The sequence below is a fragment of the Martes martes genome (assembly GCF_963455335.1).
Source record: "Martes martes genome assembly, chromosome: 7".
Taxonomy (NCBI): Eukaryota; Metazoa; Chordata; class Mammalia; order Carnivora; family Mustelidae; genus Martes; species Martes martes.
The window spans coordinates 62,665,263-62,684,910 of NC_137894.1; the positions used below are offsets into that span (position 1 = coordinate 62,665,263).

The following is a 19,648-nucleotide window of genomic DNA, read 5'->3' on the forward strand; positions in this document are numbered from 1 at the left end:
GCGCTCACACCCTTGTCGGTACCTTTAAAGCTTGCTGACCTGGAGAGGAGCCTGGCCGTGGTCCTGGTGCTGCGCCACCAGGACTTGGATGACTGATTACCTGGGATAGCTTTTTCTCTGAGCCCTCAAAAGTTAGCTGCTTAAGTGGTAGGACTCTAGCTGGTGGGGGAAAAGGACAAAGGAGCGGGAAGTCTCAGAAAAGGAGCACCTTTCCACCTCAACAAAGGAGAAAAGCCAGAGCTAACTGTATCCGTGCCCTGTACAGAGCCCTTGGGGGTCCAAGGACCATGGACTCCATCCGGCAGCCTCTGCTGCGCACAAGGCTTGCCCAGGGCGGTGGGGGTGTGTATCACAAAGTACAAAACCCTCGGGTAGTGGTCAGTTCTCCCAACAATTTTGTGCAGGAGCTGTTACTCTCCTCATTTTATCGATAAGCAATCTGAAGGTCAAGTTACGTATCTTAGGTCCAAGGCCACAGAGATGAGAAATGACAGAAATAGGATCCGAGCTTCCGGGTCTCTGCTGCCTCTGGATAGGAGAGTCTGTTCCATTAGTGTCATGGAGGAACACCTGATTTAGAAAATTCTATTGTTAAGAGCTCCCCCTAAGGGCCAAGATAACCACATATTTTTGCCCTTGAATGGAATCAGAAAGCCGAGTGCCTGCGGTGCTCTCACCGGCCGCTCACTGAGTTGTTAGAATCATCCCTGTCACCCTCGCTGCTGGTTGAGTGAGGTGGAGACCGGGCGATCCCGAGGTGTGGGGTTGGAAGGCAAGGTGCTAGGTTCTCAAGAAAGAGCTGTTAAGTTTGTCCAGACATGTGGACAGCAGTGTGGCCTTCTGGGTCTGCCCTGGCTTCATCATCTCTCGGCAGGGAAGCGGGTAGTGGGGAGAGGGACAGGCTCAGAGTGAGGCTCGGACTCTGAAGGTCCCAAGCAGGGCGGGCTCGTGCTCCTAAAACCGCACAGTCCTCCTGTAATTGGATGAAGAAAGTGGGAGCTCCATCTACTTCCATGCAGGTGAGCAGAACCTGCCGTTTCCATGCCCTGTAAGGAGCATGAACACACCTTGCTGACCTCAGGGCTTCAAAGGTGTTGCTCGTACACTGTCCCTAGCGTTCCGAAGAAACAGCCTTCCTCATCCTTCTGATGGTACCACCAATTCTCCCCAGACTCCCACTGGGGCCCATGTGAAGAAGCCTCTTTTCCTCCCTGTCCCACTTCTGCTTTCTTCACATTACTTAGCCTCGTTTCTTGCCCTCTTCTCTCCCCATTTCTTCGTTTTTCTTCTCTGAGAAACTTTAGCTCCTTTTATCTGACATAAAGCTAGTGGCACGCTCTTCGGAAGAGGAAGCAAATTTAAGTCTGTATTCCTTCTTCCCTCCTCTTTCCTCTCTTTGGAATTCTCCCAAGCAGCTAAGGATCTGGAAGGAAACAGCAAAGACTGAGAAGACAGAGTCTCTAACTGGCCATGGCCTCATCCCAGTCTCCGCAGTCTCCCAGGTTTTAGGGGGAGCAGAGAGCCGGCAGAGCGCTCTCTTCCTTGGCTCTAGGCTTCCCTGGCCTCGCTCTTGCTCTAGGGCCCTGCCCTCTCCACCATTCTGCAGATATCAAAATTAGGTATTTCTAATATAAAAATTAGGGGTCCCTGGTACAGAGCAAGATGCCTGAGGCAAGACTTTGAGAGTGAATTTGTCTCATATATACAAAACCCTGGGGAAGCTTTGAAGCGCCTACTCTTTGACCCTCTTGTAGGATGACATGGGCCCGGAAGCTCTTTCTCATCCTCAGGTGGTGCTGGATGAAACAGGATTCATCCCACGCCGCTGTCTGCCCGCCACAGAACACGGCCCCCACAAGGAAGAGTTCATCACGGACCGGATCCCTCAGCACACTGGAGTTTATCCACGTGGATTTACAATCTTCAGTATTTGCCGGCTTCTTCTGCAGTGTCCTGCTTTGGCATTTCCCAAGTACATGAGGCCACTGGAGTCTATTTCAAGCACCTGCCGCCCCCAAACAAAAGCAACCCACCCTCTCCAAAAACATCCACGGGGGCCACACCCTTGGTAAGAGAAAAAAATACTTTTGATTAATTAATGACTCCAGGTCCCTTTTGTAGGTAACCAGTTTAAATGAAGTATTCACACTCGAAGGAAAGCTCACTCTGTTCCAGTTCTATTGAGTGGGTGAGCAAAGAAAGCATGTGGAAACGAAACACAAAAGTAAGGTTCTATTTAGGAAGATTCCTTCCTTCTAAGAGTGAGAAGCTTCCAAAATAGAGGCTCTGAGAGGCTCCAGTCCCTCTTTCCCATCCTCTCCAACAGGTCTCTGTGGCTGCGGGAAGTTCTGCCTTACCTGGTTATCTCCTCCTTCAGGGCAGCAGGATCCGCGGGGTAAAACTTCACGCGGAAACACATGGTGAACGGAGGCTGGGCTGCGGAGACAGAGGCGTGCCCGTCTCAGGAAAGACCTTTCCCAGAGTATCACTGGGCTTCCCTCCCCACTGGGATGCACGGGCTCCTGAACCATCATGAGAAAATCCTCACAGGTTTAGGGCCAGCTTACATGGGAAATGGTGAACAATTACCAAGCCTTACTGAACTCGGATGGTTTCATCCCCCACCCCCATGCCCCCACCCAGGGGTGAGGCTTCCCACCTTTTCAGGAGGAAGACTTACATCTCAATTGCTTCACCACAGACTTTGTAAACTCCAACCAATGCTGCAACAGAGAACACAGGAAGAGAAAACCCGAATGAGAAGCGGCGTCCAATATACCTTGTTGTACCCACTTGAGAGAACTGGACAGATCGTAGCCCAGGGTGAAAGCCTCCCCAAAGCTTGTGATACGTAGGCTTGGAGAATAGAAAGTGATAGGGTTTTTGGAAGTAAGCCCCCTATGGAACCAGCTGTGAAGGGGGAAGAGTTCCAGCTTTACATGTCATTTCTGGGCTTGTCTGGCAATGCTGCCTTCCAAAGCAGGGTGCCAGAGCTCCGAGCCACATTCCCAGCACACCAGCAGGCACAAGCGAATGCACATTTGTGTGATGGGGACAAAGCCCCGCCTGTCTTGAGCAGGGAGATGCCGACGTTAGTGGGTTGTGTGTGTTCATGTTATGTGCCAGCTTTTTGGGGGGCAGCAGGGGGGCAGGGGGGCCAGAGGCTATTGGTCGGGGCTCTAGAAAGTGTCAACAGGTGGAAGTTCATCAGTGGTGAGAAGGCAGGAATGGCTGGTGCACACTCTTGTCTTTGAACAGCATATTGCCAACCCCTGTGTTAGGGCATCCAGAGATGTTTAAAGTCTCAGTCTCATAAGATAACTAACCACAACTAATGTGTAGGAAAGTATCGTTTTCCCCCCTGGATTTTCATAGAGGCAGGACATAGTAGCAATACCTTTTTTCTCGTGGTACTTAACGATTGCAGGAAGGAAGCAACGAGATCATTCTATAACTGTTTCCCAGTTCTACATGAATGCTTTATAAAATCTATGATTGATGTTTGTTGCTTTTATGCTAATCAGGAAATCTGAGAGTTTGCAGAGAGCTACAACTGCTGTTACTTGGGATTGGATTATGTGGAAGTAGACTGAAACCATTAGCCATAAGCTCTGTGAAGGCAGAAAACTGTCAGCCATGGGCACCTTGAACAGTGTTTGAGACACGGCTGCCAAACGGACAAAGGAAGCCGGTCCGTGCTGGGTCCACATCTCCCTCTTTTTGGCTACTTTCATTTAGTGTAACATCTTGGCCGAATCCTCCCTCTGGCAGGAAAGCAGCCAGGGCGGTGCAGACAGCATCCCGGCCTCCCGTGATTCCCAGCTCTCACCTTCTGGGCTGGGCTGTGGGTCACACAGCTAATGGACCCACTAAGAGCCAGTTCTTCCGTCAGCTCCACATGGATAATCTGGGCTGACATTCTGCTCTCTTGCTTCCTCTGATCTGAGTTCCCATGAGGCTGGCAACTCATTATAGCCACTCAATGTGGTTAAGAGGTTCTTCTCACATTACATGGCCCACTGCGGCTTGGCTTCACAGGGAAGCTAAGGCAAGAGATGAAATTGCACGGAAACAAGTGGGGTTCGAGGCTGAGCCTGTGAAGGCGGAGGAGGTCTGTCTGATCGGAGCACATCGGAATTGTGTGCAGCGAGGAGAACGCAGCGAGTGTCTGGGGCTCAGTAAACAGAATGCCCCCAGGCACATGACTGATAGGTTAAAATCAATAAACAGCGGAAGACCGAAACTACAAGGAAAGACTGTGAGAAGCGCTCTCAGTAGAAGGGAGGTGGAGCTGAACAACAAAAAGTCTAGTCCCCTTGGCTGGGGCAGAGGAGGACTTCAGTCCGCCCCGCAGTGAGAGCTCAAGAAGGGAGAGGCTGGAGGAGATACGAGAGGGGTGTGAGGGGAGGGGAAAGCTGTCACAGCTTGTCCAGGAGATTTTAAGGGTCTGATAGAGAAATCAAGAGAAATCAGGATCCCAAAAAGAAAGTGATGGCCACAGTTACCTTTTACGGTGGTCTGGCTGAATCTGGGTCCCACAATCACTAGCAGACTGATAACATGAGATTAGGGATGAAGAGTCAGGAGAAGAGGAAAGAAAGAGGGGAGTTTCCACCTGTATTTGGGCCACTGGGCCAATGGGGCATGATCTGGAGGCTCTGGAGGCTGGAAAGGGTGCCTCCAGTTTGAAAGGAGAAGCTGAGAGCAGGGTGGGGCCCTGGGCCTGAGCCAGCAACAGGGGAGAGGGGAGAGAGGGCAGCTCATCCAGGAAGGACCGGGAGAGTTCCCAGACCCCATGGGGTACCTGTGCAGAGCAGGCAGTAAGGGGGTGGATGTGAGCTTGGGTTCTGGTGCCTCAGGGGAACCTATGGGAGCGGGGAGCTCATCCACTCCATCTCTACCACGAGTCGATAGATCTAGGGTGACAATTTCCCCACAATTCTCAAGCACCTTTTCGAGCCCCTCCACTCTCCTTAAACCCTCAGTACAGTCACACAGCTTCAGAAACTATCAGTACGAATTCAGTAGGACCCACACAGAGCCTGGCACCAGACAGCTCCGAGTTGGAGACTGGCAGGCCATATGCCTTGGGCAAGTGACAACTTAACCTGAGATTTTATTTCCTCATCCAGAGAATGGCTATTTGACTTGTGCATACTCATCTCATTTGTGTAAGGATTAAGGAACATATGTGAAGCTTTTAGCTTCATGCCTGATACAACTCAGTGCTCAACATACATCGGCTAAAAGGCGATGAAAAACTAGGTTTGTGCTCGGTGCACAGCTCAGCACACGGTAGCCACTCTGTACATGTTTCTTTCTCCTTTTCCCCATTTCTTTATAGTTTTCTATCTCCTCCTGCTTTTAATCTTGATCCCCTCCATGTACTCTCTTACTCTTCTCAAGCACATTTTGACCTAACTAGAAAATAATGATATGTTTTGTCCCTTTTTCTTCATAAGCCACTCTCTTTAGGAGATGGAGAGAACTTGGGGTGACTGGCCTTCCTTCTTAAGAAACAGTTCAGACCAAAAAAATAAACAATAAGAAACTCCCTTGTAAAAACAGTCCCATCATTATATAGTAAATGGACACCTACAGCATGTGAGGACATGTGGCTTCTTGGTGTCATGGCACTTTTGGGGTCTTATACTCTGTTCCAGAGCTGAGGAAAGTGCATATGTCAAGACCATGGAGACTTCATAGGGCAAAGGGCAGTTCAGGCTCTGGAAAGAGAGATGGACGACATCTGGAGAGCCACAGCAGGGAAGAGACAGGTCAGGGGAGAGGAAGCTGAGGGGGAGGCTGGGGCCTGGGGGTGATGGACCTGTTCTCATCTCTGTCTGGAAGGAGCCCCGTGTCTGCAGAGCAGAACAAGAACCACAGCATTGGCAAGGTGCTCAGAGGCCTATGTCAGTTGGGCTCTATCTCTGTGCTGCCCAAACTGGGGAATGGTGAGGCCCTTTGTAACCAGAACTGTGTGCTTCAGCTCATTTATTAGAAAGCAGGTGCGAGAAGCTCAGCCTGTGACCTGTGCTCAAAGACAAGAACGCCAGCTCCGCCACTCTGCCGCCAGCTGGCCAGCTTTGGGCAGATCACATCAGCCCTCGAGGCTGCCCTCTCAGCATCTGTGAAACGACGGGCCACACTAGCTGAGCTCTGCCAAGGTGGCTTCCTGATCTCATTACGTGATCTGAAGAGGTGACACCCAACTGCAGGGCCCGGGTGGCCCCTGATACCTGAGGCTAAACTCAAGAGTGCGCATGGCAGTTCAAAGCCTCAGGCTACTGACCAACCCTCTTCTCCATGTGTGCTTCAAATATTGACTTACCCGCTGCTTGTCTGGGTCCACAAAGCGGATCCCAAAGTAGTCTTTCTCGAGAAGGTTCAGGTGGTGGCAAAGAAGGTCAAATAGGTACTGGCCTTTGGCATCTCTCTGCAAAGAAAGCAAGCTCCACTGAGAAACGATAGGGCTTCTTCAGTGTAACTCTGTTTTGATTGCCATTAAAAATCATTCAGGGGCACCTGGCTGGCTCAGTCGGTAGAGCAGGAGACTCTTGATCTCAGGGTCATGAGTTCAAGCCCCACACTGGGCCTAGAGAGTACTTAAAAAAATCGTCTGTAAGTTGGATGAGGGTATGGAGAGGGCACGTGTCTGTAACCACGTCCTCCATATTGTAATACATTAGACAGTCTCGAGTTCCAAGGCTTTTTGCACCTAGAAGGAGCCCAAGAATGCTTCATTCCACAAAGATGTCATAGAAGTCAGAGGACAGTCAGGTAAGCCCAGTTCCAATCTCAAATGCATGAAGCTTTCCAGAACTTGCAGGAGCGGGGCAAGTCAGTGTAGGACACACCGAGGCCAGCCGGCCCTGCCTCTAATGTAGATCCTGAATCCACCCACTTGTCTCCATCCCCATTACCAACCCCAAGGTCAAGCCACCACCATCTCTCAACACCCTCTCTCCCCACAGCAAACAACGTGACCATGATTTAGACATGGGACCTTTTATTGCTGAATATGTAACACAGGCATACGGATGTATTCGAACATATGAAAGGACACACTATGAAGAGTAGTCTCCCTTCCACCCTAGTCACCCTGTGCCTCAGTTCCCCTCCCCAGAAGCAACCCATGACCAGCTCCTTGTGGATCCCTAATGTGGGACTGTATACACGAGCAAGCCTATTTACAGATACATCACTTTTTAAAATACAGTGGCAACATAGTTTACGCTGTATTCTATTTCTTGTTTTTTTCCCTCCTTAGCATCCCTTGCGAATCCTTCTCTGGCAGTACATACAGACAGGCCGCGTGGTTTTTAAAAGCTGCAGACACTGGGATGAACCCACATTACTTACCCAGCTCCGTTTTCAGGGAACGCCTTTCTAATCTGCTATTACAAACAATGTGGCCATGAACACACAGTGATCTTTAATTAGGTCACCGCTCTTGCTTAAGACTGTCAATGGCTTCCCATTGCTTTCAGAATAAAACCTAAACTCCCAGTCATGGCCTCCAAGGCTCTATACACCCTAGCTCAGGCCTCCCGTGAACTCCTCCCGAATCATTCTCCTCACGGATCCCTCCCTCGCCATGGCTTCTCTCTCTGATGCCTCAAGGAGGCTCCTGGGTGTGTGTACACCCTCTGCCTGAACCACCCCTCCTCCAGCTCTTCCGGGGGCCACGCCTTCTCTCGAGGTCTCAGCTCAAATGTCCTCTCTGCAGAGGTCTTTCCCCTACAGAAGGGCCCCTCCCAATTATGATCCATTTATCCTGCTTATTCCCTTCCTGGGACTTAGGGCGGTCTGTAGTTATCTTGTTGATTTGTTTACTTGGTTTTCTTTCCTGTCTGCTCCCTTACTAGACTGTAATTTTCATGAAGGCAGGAGACCTCCCGCAGAACTTAGCATGGGCCCTGGCCTACGGCAGCTGGGTCCTCAACAATTAGTCACTGAATAAGCAAACAACTGAAGGGATAGAAGGTGGAGGGTTGGCTAAAATTTTTCATAAATTAGGAAATTAGGCCATTTCTAAACCTTTATCTTCTCCTTCAGAGACCAGCATCAGTATTTGGAATGAGCTGGGAGGAGGATGGCTTGTGGAAAGCCGTCAGAGTTATCTGGAGCTCTGTAAGACGGCAGTCTCTGGGCCTGTCCCCTGTGGTCTCTGCAGCTCAGTGGAGATGATCACCTCTGGAGGGACTGTGTCTCATTTGCATCCAAAAGCAAGGCTGACTTCTAAAATCCAATGTATCTCACCCTTGTGAAGGCCCAAGGGCCTGGTACTGCTCCAAGAATGGGCAGACCTTTCCAACCTCCACAAAAGGTTTACACCTCACCACTTCCCTGCCGGCTGCTCACCCTATACTTTCCAAGGAGAAGTAGGGCAGGACAGCCGATCTCTCAGCAAATATCTTAAGAAGCTTATCCTGGCAGGATTGGAAGGATGAGCGAGTAGGCAGCTCAAGTAAGGGAAGCAGTGCCATGAGGGCACCTGCCTTCCTCTCCTGCTGGCCCCACGCTCCCTCTCAGCACGACCCCAAGGCAGCTGCCCCTATCCTTACACCCTTTGATCTCCCACCAGAAAGAGCTACTCTCGGGGCAGACTTGTTACAAACCACGCAGGGACTTCTGGGCAGGTTTTGCAAAAGACTCCATCAACAACTGTCTCTTTGGGCAGGGACTGCCAACTCTTTCCTCACTGATACCCCAGAGTGTGGGAAGAGCTTAAACTCTTCTGTAAGGTTCTTCCGGGAGCAGAGGAAATATGTTTAACTCTATCCCATGTGGCATGTCCTGTATTATTATCTCCCCCCCCCCCCCAGCTACTGGACTGGAATATTAAGAACCAGTTGCATATTGTGAATATTTTTCTCTAAAAATTTTGCCTTGTATCGAGGGGGTTACTTCACGGTGATCAGTAGGGTGAGTTTTCATGGCTGACGTAGTTCACTTCCATCCCTACAACAACTGTATTAGCAGGAGCCTGGGGTAGCCATGGGGAACTGTGCTTGTGGGAGAGAAATCACAAGAACTTTTAATGAGAATCATGTCTTCCATAAAAATATTTTTTATGAATAAAAATATGAATATATTCCATAAAAATATTTTTCATTTTCAGGAGCTGGCAGCTCAGATACACTCATAGGGACCTGAGCTGGCGAGAACTTTATATTCGATAGATCCAAACTCAGAGTTCTCCCACTTCACAGGAAGAAAAAGCAAACATGGCTTTTCTCATCAGATTGTTATGAAAAAAAAATTCCATTATACTCCCCTTATATCAATAGAAAAGGATCTTTTTCTTGCTGCTTTTCAGCATCTGGTGAAACTGATGCTCCCCACCATGAAGTCATAGTTCCCTCAGGTTCCATCTACTGGTGGTAGAGGCATGGTTTTGAGCTACAAGGCCCTTAAGAGACTAATGAAGAAAAGCATCTTCATTTGCTATTTCTCTGGCTAGGTGGGAGGTGAGGGGGATGGGGAGAGAGGCAGAAAGAGAGTCCCTCCTTATGGTAGAAGTCCATCAAGTTTAAATTCCCAGCCGAAACACAAAGGCAGAATCAACTCAGAGCACTGCCGTGGCACCCTCACAGAGGTAACCCACTCCTCTTGGCACACTCTTGCCAGTGGCTGGTGGAGAGGCCTGAGGCAGCCTTCAGCCAGGGAGGGGTCTCAGTCAGCTGAACCATCACAGCAGCCTCCCTACAAGAAGCCACTGGCAGGGACAAGTTCAGGAATTTTAAACTTCCTGTCCTTGTACTTTCAGAAGCCAGCCAGCAGTGTCCAAGGATTCTCTTTCCATGGTCTCCCTGCACTACGTCTAGGGCTTTCTGGAATATTCTGTGGCAGCCGAATCTTGTCTTTCAGTGGGACGCAAAGTCCAGGGAGTACTGTCTTCTTTTCCCATTGCCTACAGTTGCTCTGACGCCACACGCTAAACCCTGTGTTGTGTGCTGAGTGTTGTGCCACTGATTCCTCTCGAGAGACGGGCACTTGGGTTGACAGGTGACTACTGTTTCGTCACCAGGTCAGGGTTCCAAGCCTGAGGATGCTTATCTTCAGCACGAGTGAGCTGCGGCAGAGCACCCGAATCCAGTGAACCCTCTGAGGTTATTCTCTCGCCAAAGATATCGCTGGGTTGAAATAACTTACTAAGCATCCACTTAAATAATAAACTTATATTTTGTGAACCACAATAGGACCTATTGGAAAATAGTACCTAGTAGTATTTGAAAATAATAGTGCATCTACATGCAACCCATTTACTCTCTCTGTATGGTGTGCAGAGCAATGGACGGACTCCTTAGACTCACTCTGCAACTCTGAGGTTGGGAGAATTAATATTCTTGCTCCTCCCTGGAGCTCCAGGCTCTGGTTCTCTATTCTTTAGGGAGGAGACTGAGGCAGCAAGCAGTAAGCAGGCATGGGCCAGTGACCTAAACTATTCAAGGTTAATTGCATTTTCTGCCTCATAATCAATAATGCTGGCCAGGAGAGCAGTTTTATTTTAGCCAGTCGTGGGGTCAATCCCAGGGACTCTGGCATCGCCCATCCCGATCAGAGTGGCTAATGTGTAGAAAGGTCCCCACTCATTAGGTCTCCCCTCATTTAATCAGCTTACCCGTAAGGTAGGCAGATTTTAAGTGTAAACTACATGAGTCTTGAAGAGGCCGAGAGCGATCACAACTTTCCTGGTCCCTGGGCTATGTGCTGTTAAAGAGGAAATGGCCACAGTTTCATGGGCCCTTAGAGAAGGCAGACGTGAGAGGGAGGGTAGGCAGTGGGCACCTGCAGTCCAAGAGCACAAGAGCCCAGGGGGGGGTGTCAGGACGCCACGGCAAGGAGGGGCTGCCTAGAGGAGAGGGCAAGGGTTAAACAAATCTCAGAGACCTGGCAGGATGCGGCAGCAGGGGTGGGATGGCATCCCAGCCTCTGTTCTGGCTCAGCTTTATATTCAAATTTCTTACAGGCCAGAGAAAGCCTGCCTTCTTTATCAGTGTCCTCTGAACACATGTGTGCGCCCATGGCTGCCAGGTTCAGGAGCAGAGGAGGGGGAATGCACTTGAACATCCCAGAGAAACGGCCATGTAGCTCCTCTTCTCGGGGCCATGGCATGAATAAGCTGAGCCAGGAAGTGTGAATCAATGCCCGGGGAGCGGTCCTGCCCCTGTGTTCACACGCTACACCCAGCCCAGCTTTCTGAGGCAGGAGGAGAAGGGGCCTGTGTGCCAATAGCGGTGGGGGGTGGGGGCCCAGATTTCTTAACCTCAGCACCTTCCACACTCATTTACATTTTTCTTTGAAGGGAGGGAACTCTTGCTGAGCTCCTGGCTCAGGAGTCCACTTTTCTTGCTTAGTCGTAAACCCACAAAATCTGTCCAGGAACTGCTGAGGCTGCAGCTAGAAGAGCCGCCAAGCACCCTCTGGGAGAAGATGGAGTAGCTCATTCCCAGGAGCAAAGCAGCCATACTGTCTTTGCAGCAGGTCCCACCAGATGCAGCAGAGTCATAGGTGAGCCAGACCAGGCATGCGCCCGGCTCGGCTCCTTAATCTAGAGGAGACAGAAGCCTGGACTCAGCAGGGAGGCCGGGAAGGATAGGGTCCAGGCAGGCACTAGGGATCCAGGCCATAGAGTCAGGAGCCATGCGGCCAGGGGAGTCAGGTGGCGATGGGGCCCCGGGGGAGTGGCCAGACCCCAAGTGGAGAGAAGCCAGACTTCAGAAGGAGAGAACAGAGCTCACCCTGACTCCTGCAGCCACTGGCCTCACCTAGTTCTTACTAAAGGTAGCAACTTCCTGTCCCAAAACCACCTCCCCCCATTTGACACGCAAACTGAGGGAGTGGGGGTGATTTTTATGATACAAAGAGATATCTGTAGGTTCAGATCCCAGGCATGGTGCCTCAGGGAGTCCTACTGGCAGTCCTTGCTGGGGTCAGAAAACAGCTGAGCTCAGTGCCACATGGTACGGCTTGTGGGGTGGGGGGAGGAGGGACACACATTCAGTCTGGAGCATGGAGGTCACTGTGTGCAAGCGAATGTCATGGGAGGGAGGACGAGTGCTCAATCAGCACAGACGGCCAAACCAGACTCAACAAGATAATTAAGACCCTCTGAGCAGAACCTTCAAAGCTGCTGCTGTCCAGTCCAGAAGAGTGGGGCTCATGGGAAGGCTGGACTTCCCATGAGGTACCAGTGGTGATGCTGCAAGGGGCAAGGCGCTCTCATGCCTTTGCAGGTTCCCTGGGCCCAGTGAAGTTCCTGGGAAGGAAAAAACTCAGAGCTGGGCCTGAAAAAAAGCAAATTTGTTTATCTTTCCCAGACCGAGGCCGGTCTCCTAAGTGATGGGACTCTTAGAAGTCTCTGTTTCTTGCTATTGACGGAGTGCATTTCTGTTGTATTTTTCCAGCCAGCTCCGAATATCTCGGTGGACTAGTCATGTCACAGCTGCAGAATTACTGAAAACTCAGCCAGGCTTGTTTAGGGAAAACTCAGTACTTTGTATTTTTGTACTCTGTGAAGCTCATATTCTCTCTGACACACACACTCCGTGCCTCTCATAAAATGTTGCTTCAGCTCACTAGTAAAGAAAGCCCAGCATTTTCAGGCAGACAGACCTCTCCTTGCCCCCAACCCTAAAGATAGACTAACAACTCATTTTATTGCCTCCCCGCTCCTTCTCTTTTGCAAAGGGCAAATGCACATGCTATTTGGCAAATCTGGGCATTTCTGGGGCTGTCGGGAGGGGGCCTGGGTGGCCGGGGTCAGCAATAGGGCCAGCTCAGCAATCTAAGTGGTTCTCCTAACCCTGTAGCTATTCCTTCAATTTCCCTCCCTCTCAGCAGAAAACTGTTTATTTGCCTGTACCAACAAACACGATGGATTCTGAGATGGACACAGCCTGTAAATGAAAGAGGCCAGGATTTCTGAGTCCTAGTGCATTCTCCTTTTCAACTGTTCTCTCGGGTCACTCATGTTCCCTAGAAGCCACGACGGAGGGAAAGGGAGCAGAGAGGGGAAAGGCTCTGGGAAGATGAAGGCACTTGGGGACGAGCCCCAAGCTTGGAGTCAGGGCCCTGCTCTGCCGCTTCTCAGCTTGTGACCTCAGACCTGTTCCCTGATCTCTCCGAACTTCCATTTCTTTATCTATGAAACAAGGTTAATACTACATCTCTCCAAGGATTATTGTGAGGCTTAAAACAAGAGACAAGATATACATAAAAACCCTGTGTATTTTTTCTACCAAATTCCTCTGCTTCCTGTGATGTGTTTTTTCTTTAGGCTGAATGAACTTGAACATGACGAGGTCTTAGCAATGATCCACTGCACTCATGGAACAGAAGACAGTCCTCTTTGGAGAAGAACACTCTGGTGGGTTCTGGCCATGGAATGTACCCTGACTGATGGGGATGGCCACCATTTTGGAAGTCTGCCCCACAAGGCTCTCAAAGCACGGATTTGTGTCTTCTCCATACTCCAAAGCTATTTCCCTAAGACTAGGTTGGAAGAAGAGTAGAAAATATCAAATATATACCATCAACCCCAATCCCCCTGGGGCCTGACAGCTTCTACTCAGTGCCATGGAGACAAAGGCAGAGCTTATGACCTGCTCTTGACACGTTCCTAATGCTTGGGAAGGAGGAGCTGAGAGCAGTGGGGGATGAGATACAACACAATTCCAACAGTCACTGTCCCTTTAATGCTTTGGCATTAATTAGAATAAAAAGAGAAAAACATTTGGCGAAAGGTATTTCATTAAATTAACCCAGAGCCTCTATCTTTCTCAAAAAACATAACTGGTTCTCTCTGGTGTTAAAGCCAGGGGAACTAACTCTTGTCTCAGACTCTTCCCGGCGGAATCCTCAGGGGACTGCCTGGCACAGAAAAGGGGAAGGATGGACAAGCAGAGCCCACAGCTCTCTGATTGGAGCCCTGTGTTCCCCAGAGCTCATTCTGCCACCCATAGCCACTGGTACTTGCAGCTGGGACAGACAGGGTATGCTCATTGCCTCTCTTGAGAAGGATGGCCAGGGTCCCCCTTGAAAAACCCCTCATTGGAGCAATGAGAGCTCTGAGGTCAGGTGCCAGGGCCTGCCTCTCTGTGGTCTGTGGTCCTGTGGGGGGGAGGGGGGCACCTCTCTGAGGGCCTCCCTTCCTAGCACGAAGTGGAAACAATCTTGCTGGCACAACACAACTGAGAGTCATGGGAGAGGACGGAGACAGCTGGGGCCAGGGGCCAAACAGACGGCAGAGAGACAGTTACTGTATACATGCTGAGGCCTGGGAGAGCAACACGACAAACCCCAGATCTCCCAGCAGTGGCTGCCCCTGGGTGGAGGGGATGTGGCCGGGGGCAAGCTAGGAGGCAGATGGCCAGCTCACTTCAAAGCAGAGTTTCCTTGACAAGCAATGCATTCAGAACCACACCGTGCCCTGGACCAGGTTCTCAAACTTCAGCCTGCATCACCCAGAGCACTATTAAAACAGAATGCGGGGCCACTGTCCTAGGGTCGCTGGTTTGGTGGGTCTGGGCCAAACCCTATAATGTGCGTCTCTAACAATGTTCCCAGGGGATGCTGCTGCTGGTTGTGGACCAGTAGACCTGATCCATCCCTGTCCAGCACCCGCTGGTCCCGAGCTGCTCTGGGAGCAAAGACCGCAAGGATCAGGGAGGAAACGCAGACATTTGAATTCCACCGCAGCCCAGCTTGGACAGCCAACTTGCGTTCTGCCCTCACCGTGTCACACACCAACAGTACCGACTTCAGAGCATTAGGCTTGCAAAGGAAGTACCCCAGAGAGCTCTGCTCCTTCCTGCCAGGTTTTCAAATTCGGCCTTTTATGACAGTGGGCAGCTGCCCAATTCCGGCTGGAAAGTTCAAGCCCCCAATTACCATTTATTTTCGATGGCTAAGTAGCTCAAAACTCACTGCACTTTTGCCATGAACTAGATCATCACAAAGTAAAGCCAGCAGTTTCCCTCAAACCTGATTCAGAGAACAAGTTCCTTCCCGCCCCACTTTTGCTGTCATTGGTAGGGAGTTTGTTTCAGAATATTTTCCCTCCTGGCCTCTAGGGTCTCTTATCTAGGAGGTGGGTTGGGAGCTGCCCCAGACCTCCGCCTGCTGCTCCCTTGCCTCTGGCTTCTCAGTCAGACTTTCATCTCGGTGCGTGACCTGCCTCCCTTCTCCTCTCTCTTTTCCAGGACAGGATCCAGCTGGTCCCCCACCGGGGGTGGGGAAATGGGTGGGTGTAGAATGTGTGCCCTGGAGATGTCATTCCATGCCAAGAAGGCAAGTCTTCTGTGTTGAGCACAGATCAGGGAGATGGGGGCGGGAGGGGAGTGATGGGAGAAAGGAAAGGCACATTCTTGGGCAAGTCATTTTCCTCTCTGAGCTTGGTTTCCCTCTGTCTAAATGATCCCACATCCCCTTATGTGCCCCAAGTCTCTGATTCTGTTATTAGTTGACCAGAGTAATCACACTCCAAGTCCATGTTCTCTTCAATGAGGATAAAAAAAGTTTAACAGAGAAAAAGCTAAACATGTAGCTGTAGAAGGTAGAGGTTTAACACATTTATCGCTAGTTTAATTAATTTAAAAAACTCGAGGCTGTTGCTCAAAGTAAATGGAAAGAGTAACTAAACAGAATTCATTCAATTCCAGAAACCGCCTCTAGCAGGTCTGAGACAGTGAAGGCCATTGTGTGAAATTATTATCTTGCTCTGAGTCTGGGAATTTTCTATTCCGCTGTGAGCGAAGGAAAAATCCTATCAGATCATCCAGTGCACATCTCTGGCCTCACCCAGTGAAGACCGCTGCAGAATCTTCTCAGGGTAGGTCCTGAGACTACCTCCCACTCCCTTCCAAGCCCCCGTTTCCTCGGCTATAACCAGAGTGGTAGTGGGATTTCTGGATTTCTATTTGTAAGGGGTTCCAGGAGATAGTCTGGCTCTTTTATTTGCACAGCCCAGTATATAAGAGTAACTCAACTGTCCAATAAGGAAGGGATAGGGAATGACAGAGATGGGAAGGAGCTGACCAGGCGTCCCTTCCAATCTCATCCTTCATTGTCCTAAATTTACCCAGAGGCAGAGCCTCTGAACCTGGGCTAAGGTAGAAGAGAAGGGTGTGCTGAGGCAAGTGCCTCTGGGTCCATGAACTCGTTAGTTTCCTGAGGGTTCTCCCAGATGTCATAATTCAGGGGCTGAACAGCAACATGTGCCTCTTGGTCTATAAATAATTTTCAGGCTTGGAAATATATCTGCTAACATGCACTGAGAGAGGACCAGATCCCCAGGGCATCAGGTGAAAACATGGTCCAGGGCTTGTGGTGTGAAGGAGAAAACAAACAGAGGAAGCAAGACTTCTGGAAGTATGTTGCTTCCCCTCTGCAGTTTTTCAGCCTGAAGAGCAGGAGAGAGAGCAGGGGAAGCAGGAGCCCAGAGCCCAGCATACCCCCGAGGCCTCTGACAGCTCCCTGTCATCTCTGTGCCTCCCTTCAGCAAGGCCACCAACACCGAGACCAAGGGTCCCCTGAGGTCTGCACGGCAACACTGGTCGAGATGTTGATGCTGAAGAAAATCTTGCACATCTGCTGCAAGCTGAATCTTGAGTAATTTGCAGACCACACAGTGGATGACAAAGCCACTGGGACAAACACTCAGTTCAGTATAGATCTACTGAGGGCTTTCCTTGAGCCGAGCATTGCTTGAGCACTCTCAGGGTTGCAGAGATGGGGGACTTAGAGACACAAAATAGTAACTTGGAAAAAAGTCATCTTTGCTCTCATCTCATGGCACTCACACTTTGTATGACTGTTCTGCCCTACTGCTGCCCCTCTCACCTTCAGGTCCACATTTCTCCCCATTACCAGGAGAAACGGAGCGTGGCACGCAGTGTTCGCCGTCTCAGCTCCATGCCTTGTACGTGACCCTCAGGAAGTATTTATTGGTCCACTACTACATGATAGGACCAGGCTGATAGCTTCCCCCTCCTGGGTCAACCCCTAATAGCCACTGAGATCAGGGTAGGGAAGAACAGAGAAGGACCATGTTGGGGTGAGACTGTTCTGGAGCTGGAGTCCCTGTCCAGAGCAGAGTCTCATTTAACCCTGGAAATTCATTGCAGGATTGATCTCCCAGCTATTACCTTTTGTCTAGTTTTCTGATTCTTACTCCCATAGGCTGTACTTGAGTGGGAGAGGGAACTCCCAGCCTAAATGCCACTGGGCACCGGAAAGGAGCCTACAATAGAGCCCAGCTCCAAAATCAGTGTTTAAGCCACAGTCATTAGAAAGGAAAACATGGGTCTCCTTCCAGGAAGGTCTCTAACTGGGTCCTTGCCATCAGAAAGGGAATTAAAAGTTCAATACTGGGAAAAGGCTAATCGTTATATCTGCTTAATTATATTGATGTGAATGTCATAGCCAAGTTCTTTTTAGGGAGTTGATGCTAGAAAACATTTACAGGCTCCTGGGTTCAGATGGAATAGATTCAGGGTGTTTTTAACTTCTGGAAATTATCAAATGCCTTCCTACGGCAAAGTCCATGTGTCTCGGGACTTCCTCTTTCCCTTACAGTTTTTCTGATGCTTTGCCTGTCTTTCTAAAATATTTCCTGACACCTGGCTAAGGTGCCACAGGATTGGCTTCAGGCTTCAGCTCCTGAGCCCAGTGGATGATTCATAACACGAGATCTGAGGATACCTGCCTTAGCCCTTGTCACAGGTCAGGTTCCTCAGGAAGTAGAGACTCTGGAAGAAAGTTTAGCATGCACGACATGTTCCAGAAGTGCTCTTGGGATTAACACCCATGGAAAAGAGTGGAGGGAGGCTGGAGTAGGCAGAGGGAGAAGCCGAGCTATGATGCAGGCCTGGTGTCGACCTGGCTTATCCGTGGGGAGCTCTGGAGTTAGAATGGCCCTCCAAAGTTGTTGCAAGTTGAGCCAAAATAGCCAGGCCTTTTACACCCCTGCCTCAAGCAGTCGCTGGGTGTGGACCACTGCCAACAGCACTCCCAGGGGGACCGGTGGGATGTCAGAGTCCATCACATCATTCTTAACACAAAGCCAAAATCCTAACTGCCATTTCCTAAGAGCCTACCCTGTGCGAAGCATTCCACCAACATTATCTCTAAAGCTAAGAACAATTCCATAAGGAACGTTTCTATTAACCCCATTTTACAAAAGAGGAAACTAGGTCTTGGTGGAGTTACAGGACGTGTCTAAGACCACGTGACTAGTTTGTGGGACTCAGACCCAGGCCTGCCTTGACCCAGAGTTCACACTCTTTCTATTATGCTAAACTCCCATCTTTGATTTTCTCATATGGTCCCTGTGGAAGCAACCTGTAATTTCTATCCTTCTCTGTAGGTTTGGGTTGGCTTTACAATCCTCTGACTATATGGCTAAATGTGTAGTTAACGCGACTGCTTGAATTCTCTTCTGAATTCTTTGGATCTCTTAGAACCGGGCACTACTGGCCCACTTCAATCAGAAAACCACTCCCATTGGAAAAAGCACAGATGCCGGCCTTCTCCAGGAGGGCACACAAAGGGAGAAATCCTCAAAACCAACAGGAAACCGGTAACATAGTCACCGATATTTGAAGATGATGGAGAAATAAGGTGCATTTAAGCCATATTTCTTTTTATTTTCTTCCTTAGATTTTTTTTGGGGGGTGGGGTCAGAACATTTCCAAATTTCTATACCCTAGAGATTAGGGATTGGCTGGTAACCAATCCCAAATCCCGCAGACTGGGGAGCTGAGGTTGGGTGTAACAGGAGAGATCTTATGTCCTCTTTCTCCATCCCTAAAGGCTGGTATCGATCTTGTTCTTCCAGATATCCTTAATCTTCAATATGACATGCAGAGGACAGAGAAAATCATCAGCTCATGAAGAGAAAAGCTGCTTCAGCAAAACAATGCATCCCTGGCAAGTTTATTTGGCCTTGTGGGTCTTTCTCTTCAGGTAGAATGCCTTCTGTATTTTTTCAATCAGCCAAAGATGCTTACTCGGAAAAGTGTGTGACATCAGACTGCATGAGTGAAAGACAGTGGAATGGGCCCCGGAGTGGCCACCTTAGAGGATTCAAGTCCTTTCTGCACTCCAAGTAAGAACTCTTTTGAGGCCATATTATTTAAGCCTATTCTCCTTGACAAGGGAGACTCTAGGGACGAAGAGTGATGGGATGATTCCCTCACTTTTCCATTAACCAAAGGTGAACCTTATTTTGGGGTAGGGGAGAATCTCTCACAAGTCCAATGGAGTGATCTGCATCATCACAGAGGTATGTACAAGGCCCAGGGAAGATCTGGTGGAATGAGACAACCAGAAAGGAAGTGATTTACAAAGTGAGGCTTTGGGGTTATTTTTTTTTTTTTTTAAAGATTTATTTATCTATTTCTCAGAGAGAGAGAGAGAGAGAGAGACTGAGCACAGGCAGACAGAGGCAGAGGGAGAAGTAGGCTCCCTGCTGAGCAAGGAGCTCAATGTGGGACTGGATCCCAGGACGCTGGGATCATGACCTGAGCTGAAGGCAGCTGCTTAACCAACTGAGCCATCTAGGCATCCCTACAAAGTGAGTTTTGAAGGGTGCAGAGAACTTGCAGCCTAGGAGTGGGACATCGCAGAGGGAACTGCCCGT

General features: G+C 49.7%; 1 protein-coding gene across 5 annotated transcripts in view; it reads right to left on the bottom strand.

Annotated features, from left to right (window-relative positions):
- The window catches only part of FRMD5 (FERM domain containing 5), a gene marked incomplete at both ends in the record, with an annotated part of 311,249 nt that overhangs the window by 36,543 nt on the left and 255,058 nt on the right, over positions 1 to 19,648 (bottom strand). For 4 of the 5 annotated variants that reach the window (XM_080808198.1, XM_080808197.1, XM_080808196.1 and 1 more), the window contains 3 exons: positions 2,358 to 2,436; positions 2,681 to 2,723; positions 6,332 to 6,436. In XM_080808198.1, the coding sequence (XP_080664324.1) occupies positions 2,358 to 2,436; positions 2,681 to 2,723; positions 6,332 to 6,436 (227 nt within the window). Of the gene's footprint in view, positions 1 to 2,357; positions 2,437 to 2,680; positions 2,724 to 6,331; positions 6,437 to 19,648 lie in introns of those variants that run through there. The other variant, XM_080808200.1, reaches the window with a different exon arrangement.